The sequence below is a fragment of the Penaeus japonicus genome, unplaced genomic scaffold (assembly GCF_977035675.1).
Source record: "Penaeus japonicus unplaced genomic scaffold, GWHDUDI00000001_assembly GWHDUDI00000026, whole genome shotgun sequence".
Taxonomy (NCBI): Eukaryota; Metazoa; Arthropoda; class Malacostraca; order Decapoda; family Penaeidae; genus Penaeus; species Penaeus japonicus.
The window spans coordinates 13,420,814-13,428,313 of NW_028234428.1; the positions used below are offsets into that span (position 1 = coordinate 13,420,814).

The 7,500-nt window shown below is 39.5% G+C and overlaps 1 protein-coding gene across 1 annotated transcript in view; it reads right to left on the reverse strand.

Moving 5' to 3' along the window:
- Positions 1-7,500, reverse strand: part of Naa35 (N-alpha-acetyltransferase 35) — a 13,500-nt gene that overhangs the window by 127 nt on the left and 5,873 nt on the right. Inside the window, exons 6-14 of the mRNA XM_043002548.2 lie at positions 7,361-7,500; positions 6,292-6,473; positions 5,884-6,075; positions 5,579-5,719; positions 4,431-4,609; positions 4,060-4,270; positions 3,074-3,244; positions 2,158-2,250; positions 1-107 (exon numbers count right to left, since the gene is read on the reverse strand). The exon at positions 1-107 is cut by the window's left edge and continues 127 nt beyond it; the exon at positions 7,361-7,500 is cut by the window's right edge and continues 68 nt beyond it. Coding sequence (XP_042858482.1) covers positions 1-107; positions 2,158-2,250; positions 3,074-3,244; positions 4,060-4,270; positions 4,431-4,609; positions 5,579-5,719; positions 5,884-6,075; positions 6,292-6,473; positions 7,361-7,500 — 1,416 coding nt within the window. The remainder of the gene's footprint in view (positions 108-2,157; positions 2,251-3,073; positions 3,245-4,059; positions 4,271-4,430; positions 4,610-5,578; positions 5,720-5,883; positions 6,076-6,291; positions 6,474-7,360) is intronic.

Below are 7,500 nucleotides of genomic sequence, written 5' to 3' on the forward strand. Positions count from 1 at the left end.
GTCGTGAAATCGAACTGGGGCCGTGTCGGGTCATCTGCCTTGTGCCCGCCCTCCAAGAGCTTCATCACCACAAAGTTTGTCTTCACCACCTTCAGGAGTTGCTGGACCTGGAGAATATTAAAAGACTGAAGTATTCAAATATTGTATTGGAAGAGAGGAAAAAAAGGAAAATGAGAGAGAGAAAGGAATTACTCTTTTATTTCGGTTATCTGTGTTCTGATGCTGGGCAATAATCCATTTATTCTTCTTCTTTGCTGAAGTAATAACTATTCATTCCCCTTAGTAACTCTGTAGGAAATCGTGTTATGATAAAATTCCCTGATATTCAAACAGGCTTTCCCAAACATCCTTCAGCACTAGAAATGAACACAGCCACTCTATAAGAGCACAATATGTCACTCACAACAGAATATTTACCACTCCATGTAGTGTAGTTTATATTCTCAAAAAGATAATCTTTTCAACATTACATCCAGAAACTGAATCTGCCCGCTTTAAAAAGTCCTATTAAGAGTTTCACAAACAAAATCCAAGAAAGCAGCTTCTAAAATACAATAGTAATAAAGATCTTAACCTCCATCTTGAACTTGCCATGTCTACTAGTGTGGTTAGAGTAGGCTAGTATGCTTTGAGGAAAATGGCAAGACTGAGCCTACTTAACCTGTGTGGTAACATTTATTTGTATGCTTGAATTCTTGCATTGAGTCAATAACAAAAACCCTTACCAAGGCTTTCACCACGACTAGCTAAAAATTAGTGGGAATCAGAGAAGAAAGAAAGAAAGAAAAAAGAAAAGAAAGAAAGAAAGAAAGAAAGAAAGAAAGAAAGAAAGAAAGAAAGAAAGAAAGAAAGAAAGAAAGAAAGAAAGAAAGAAAGAAAGAAAGAAAGAAAGAAAGAGAAAAAAAAAAAAAGATCTGCCCTCCTGGCAGCACTGACTTATTTTCCCTTAACCCATTCACGCCGGGGCCATTCCGGCTTTGCACGGTCGCTATACCGAGGTTTTCGAACGAATCATCCGAACGCTTTGAGATTCTCGGGCGCACGGGCCGCTAGCCTGGGCTGCCCGCGCGCTCACCCCGAGCGCCGGCCTTGGCCAGATATCTCGTCGGCGGCGTCGGACGCGAAAACCACGAAACGTGTCAGCACGTCATCCGGCGTGAGTGGGTTAAATCTATCACAAAACAGGGGCTTTAGCTGAATTTGGAAAACTGCAGCTCTGAAACTAGTGCTGTTATGGTTATAATATTTTAAGACTGTGAGCAGCTTCCGATGTCGTGCCATGTACACATTGATGCCCATCTTTCAGGCTTAATCAGAGCTGTTGTGTATGTCATGACATGCATCCACGGTGGGTTAAAACCAGAAAGTAATCTGAATATAATGATGAGATCTACTAACTTACTTTACAAGATCTGGGAAACTGACATTTTCAGTTATTTTTAAAGGGGAATGAAATGTATTTAGTAAGAGTAAACAGTATAAAAGCTTATATGAATTCTTTCTTTGATACCATTTCTTATCCCATTGGCAGCGGATGGCATGATTTGCTGCAAAGGCAGAGTTGGTCATAGACGTGGATGGCACCGTGCCAGACTTGTAAACCAGCCATCCTTCTGCACAAACATTTATTTAATACTGCAACCAATGGATTAACCCAAAAACTGGGAAGAGGTATATGCCATGGCACCATTTGTCATTCCACTGGGTACGATGAATGTCATGTCATAACTTGAACAGTTTTGCTGGCAAGTGGAATGATGTCAATGACTTACGAGAAGCAATGTGCATATTGTAATTTCTTTGCATGAAGTATATGCATATCATTACAGGATAATGATGATAATGATGATAATCATAAATGATACCGGATGCCTATTCTAATAGAAGAGGACTGATTAGAGGCAGTGCAAGGTGTGAAGAGGATAACCAATAATATGTATTTTGAGCATGGAGGAACTATTTGTTAGTACACCTGCTTTGAGCACTACCACACTCTGTAGCAATTCTTATCCAAATTATCTGTTTGCACTGTACATATTGTACGAAAAAACGAAAGGAAAGAACAACAAATTGTAGCAAATAAGAATGCTGAAACTTCAATAAAACTATGACCCACGTTAGTCAAAACATTAATCCTTTATTCTTTTCCATTCTCACCTCATTATTGGGAGCATGTATGGTGTCCAGCAGCGTACGTGCTTTGAAGAAGTGGTTTCTTGCATCATGATAGAGCGTGGCCGGTGACACAGGCTGTGAAAAGAGAGAAATGAGGTTAGGTAACTCCAGGTTATAAGGCTATTTTCCCACTTCTATTACAGTGTAAATGGGACATGGTAAATGTAACCTAGTATTTGGCATCTCTCTTCTAGCCTCATGGTCAGAGAGAGCTAGCCAGCCCTCTCTCCATCCTTATACCTCCTCCTTCAACCCCACTAGGCTTGCTCCTTTGTATCTGGGTATTTATTCTTTCCACCCAATCCACCCTCTATATCTCCTCCTATCAGTCACAGACTACTACATCCCTATCCCATCCCTGGGCCCCCTTCTCTATGACCTCCTCCTCTTCTTTCACTCACCTACCTATTACCTCCTGGTATGACTGTGCTCCTCGCAACATTATTTTGTTTTTTTACCATGTATTTTATATATATACACATAAAAATAGATGTTTTAATTACATTATTTTAGTAATTTTCCCATTTTTATTCAAATAGAATATGCAACTTTTCCATATTTGATACTCCACCATTTAGTAATCATTTGACAAACCAGCCGGAAAAATACATTTTTCGGTTTGAAAAAATGACCTCTTCAAGCAATAATGACCAAATTTGCTCCTGCTACAACTTGGAGATTTGGGGAATCATGCATGGTCTTTTGGGGTTAAATGAAGAATGATGTACAAATTTCATTCTAACCAATTTTTCATAAGTCTGATGCAACCAATCCACTCCTCAGCCCTCATGTCATACTTGTCACAAGCCTAGCTTGCAACATTTTTTCCTTCTCACTACACATGCATGCATGCACACACACACGCACACATTCACTCACACACACAAGCAAAACCCACCTGTGGGAAATTGGACAAGTCAGTCATGGACAGGAATTGGTCGTAGTGCACCGGGGGAGGCGTCATTACAACACTGAAGGGAAGGAACCGGTGCTCGTAGCGCACTTGCTCATTGTCAAACTCCTGTATGGGCAGCTTGACCTTCCCCGCTTCTCGTAACCCCACCATGGCCTGGGGGAAAGCAGGGAGAAGGTAAGTACAAAGAAGATGGGTGGTGATTTCATAATGATGATAACAATAATAATAAAGTGGATAATAACAATATTAATCATAGTAACAAAACAACAACTTGACTTTAATTTGGGGTTCATTGCAATTTGATAAAAGTAACAACAGGTATTTGTTTTGACAATGCAGTTTGTTATACTGACAGACTTTCTCACAATCATTATTCTCAACTATAACTCATCATTCACTATGTTAGACTGCTTAACTCATTGAGTACAAGTGTCATGGTATACATCACGGCACGGATTAGGTCTAAAGGATGGGTGTTAATGCAACATCAGGATCTGCTCACACTTGAAGCTTGCACACAGTCATGAAATATTATGATTGTAACAGCACTAACTTCAGAGCTACAGGATTCCAAAGTCAGAATAAGCCCGTGTTTTGTGATGGATTTATGAAAAAATATTCTTTAGGCTAGTCTGCACTTTCCCCATCCCTCTAATTTTTAGCCAGTGCCAACAGCGTCATAGACCGCCCAACCTGACTGCCAATGGGTAAATCTACATTCAAATTCATTATATTTCTTTGACCCACTAATGCTGGGTGACATGATACAGTGCCATGAGTGGTCGCAGCACTTGCCATCAGGAGTGCGATATCACTGTATGGCTTTTTGTATAGCTGGCATGCTGGGTGATTGTGCGTGCAGACAGTTGCCACGGCCAGATGGGTGAATAGCCCGGGATGCAAGGCCTAAGCGCTTGAAATACACCAAACTCCCTCTTTTCTCACACTCTCAGCCTTTCATCACTTACCTTGTAATATCCTCCACAAAGATGCTGGAGCGCCTGGTAGTATGTAATCTCTTTACCATAGGGCCGGTGCTTCTTCTTGTTCCTGTTCTTGTTCTTGGAGGAACGGCCACTCTTGCCCTTATTGGTGTCATATCCGTCTTGCTCTAGCAGCATAGCATCTGCACGGGAGAGGGCACTCACCAGCCACACATATACGAACTCATAGAGGTACCTGGGTGGTCAGGAATCAAGGGAATAAATTTAGTTTACTAATTGCAAAAACACTGTAAGCATTATTGTTTGAATTTATTCTTTTAGAAATATTGATTTTTTACCATCATTTCAGTTCAGCTACACCTTGCAAAAGATTCCCCTCCACATTATCAACTCACCAATAAACATAGTGATATTCATGAACTGCATAGAGTTCAAGGGTGAACCCTGTAAGCAGGTACTTTATCATGAGCCGAAGTGTGTGGTAGAGGACCCACGTGCCAAGGTAGGCCAGGTGAGGGCGCGGCTGGTCACTCTTCAGCAGAACGTTGTGAAGGTATGCGTCCACTTTGTCTGCCTGGGTTGGAGGAATAAGCAAGATGACGAGTTAGACGCGGGTGCTACAGAGAGCCTTCATTTCAGAGGTTGTATTGTGAGCATCCATTTCTACAACTTGTAAATATAATACATTGCATTAAGACCCTTGATTTTTTGGTCAATGATTATCTGCGATCAGAGTAAATGTATGGAAGTCATTGAATAATTGAAGTTTTTACAGATGTTTTTATCCTATCTTACATTCATACTTTAATCATTCTACTTGTATTACTAGTAATATTTTTTCTTACAAACATCATCTACAGCTGAATTTTTCTTTTATATTATGGTTATTAGAATAACTGTTTACGTTCAACTACAACAATGACAGAAAATCAAGTGACAAAACATTTCCTAAATTTTGTCTTGTAACAACCATGCAGTCTAACAAGTTAGGCTACATCCATACTGACACCGAGTTGGTATGAGTTTGCCGAAGCCATAAGTTTTATAATCTATAGCCTACAGAGGTGTCTATATTAGTAGTGAGCGAGCAAGGGCTAATGCAGGTAGAGTTGACAGTCTAATTTTTCAGCTTGACCCCAATGAGTGACATGTGAAAATATTACAAAACAAAAAAGCTTAATCACCAAAATACTCTCTAATAATAAGACTGTCCATATCGAGGCTGGGACGAATCATTCTAATCATGTCTTATAAATACAGTACTCCATGTCAAAATCTCAATCATCAAAATTCAGGTATGAGGTACTGCGTCTCAGCTGTCTCATTCTCTCGGGGTCAACTTTGAAAATTATTACATCACAAAACTCACATAAATACTATATGTGACATGGCACACTTCTTCATTCATATCTTTTGTATAAATATCTGAAATTCAGTCATTTGCTCTTGGGATTGCTTTCTTTCTTCTAAATAAGTATGAGATACTGATTTGTTGCTTGACTCCTGTTCTCACTGTTTGTATATATACAATTCTCGTACTCACCTCATCTTGCAGTACAGCGAATTCCTCTAGCAAATGTGCAACTTTGTCTCTCTGACGCGCTCTGTTATGCCCACAGGTCTGTATGAACTGCTCAAAAGGCCGTACGCAGCGATTAAAAAAAGAGCTGACGTATTCTTTGGCCTGAAAAATATATACATGTAAATAAATCAATAAATGTAAGTTGTTCAAATGGTTATATATATCATTGGGATGAGAGAAGAAATAATCTGGGAAAGCATACATGTACCTTTACATACCTTTCAATTCATCACATGAACAAAATCAACCTAACTAGCAAGACGCACCTGTACATTGTTCATCACAGGGGCCTTTGGCAGTAATGCAGGTGGACATATAAACCCTCGAGCAGCTTCCCTCAGAGCTTCGGCCATTGTCTGCCCCACCCACAGCTTGTCCCCACCGCCAAGGTAGAGTACCTGAGCGAGTGATCTTGACAACACACAGGGCCTTGTCTCAGAGAAGTTTTCAATAAACTCCTAGAGAGCAAAAAGAATCCTTACTGTAATTGTGGTTGTAAATGTAAATCCAAGTCTCTGCAACATTGAGAACACTTGGTTAAATCTGATCAAACATCAATGTAAATAGGTGAAATGTATATACCATAGATAAAATTACAATACTGAAAATGTATAATAAGCATTCAATATCAAACAGATTTCCAACCTAAAATACTACAGAAAAATGAAGCATACCAAGGCTGAATGGAAGCCAGTGCAATGAGTGATCTTGGTGATGTGACGAAGGCGTCCCACCATTTCCTCAAGATAAAGCATTGCCTCCTTGCGGGTCCTTAATCTTGTGTAGCGGGGAAAGGTGGGAGGCAGTAGACGCTGGTTGACTAGAGGCTCAAATCCTATGATAACTGGGTAATCAACTGGAGAAAAAAGAAGGAGTGATTTCCTAGTGAATTTCAATTTTCAATCAAAATGTCAACAAGGGTTTTTGCCTATAAATCTTCCCAGACACAACGTATACAACTCAACAGGTGATGTTTGTTGCAGTCTATGGGGGTTAAATAAGGCTATATCAACAGAGTTTTTTTTTTCATGTGTCACTTATTGCTTTGCTGTAGGCACATGCTATTTGAAGGCATCATTTGACAAAAAGTATTGCAGCTGAGGAAGGTGGGCCTAGTGTGCAAGTGCACCAGTGTGGAGGCAAACCTTAATGGCAGTACTGTGTTAGGGGGGATGTGTGAAATATTGGAGGCAAGAGTGGACAAGTGTGTTCCTAACCCAACTTTGCCATAACCCAGCCTTCCTTGAAGCATGCATCAGTATTTCTATGCATTTTTTAGTATGACCAACTAATTCATAATATGTTTTATAAAACTGAATATCCACAGATGAGGGACATTTTGGCGAGTTAAATTTTCTCAAATAATTATGCATTCTCTAACCTACTTGACATTTATTCACTCTTATCATCTCATTATAAAAAAAAACATTAAGAAAATTTACTGTTCTTTAATCAAGTCTTTATTCAACTTTGGTGTTTAGCTGCAAAATGGTAATAATTCAAAAACTATTAAACTCGTCTGATAACTACTCAACTATCTATACATACACAAAAATTGCCCTTCCTTTGCAGTTTATCAACAAAGAAAAACAAAAATAAAATGAAAGAAACAATTACCTTAAAACCTCCAGGAATCAGTCTTAAAACTCTCAAAATGAGATCAAAGAATAGACTATATCAAATTTCTCCAATGAAAGTCATTTCTATGCAACTCCCTTCCCACAAGAGACACTCAAGATTTACCTTTATTACCCTCTTCATCTTTGTGGTGTTTGGGCTTTAGACCACGTCCAATTGTGTTCTGCATGATGCAGACCAGTTCTGTGCATGATGCAAGGTACCGTTCGGACTCAGATATGGAACTTTGTTCTCTCCGCATGAGA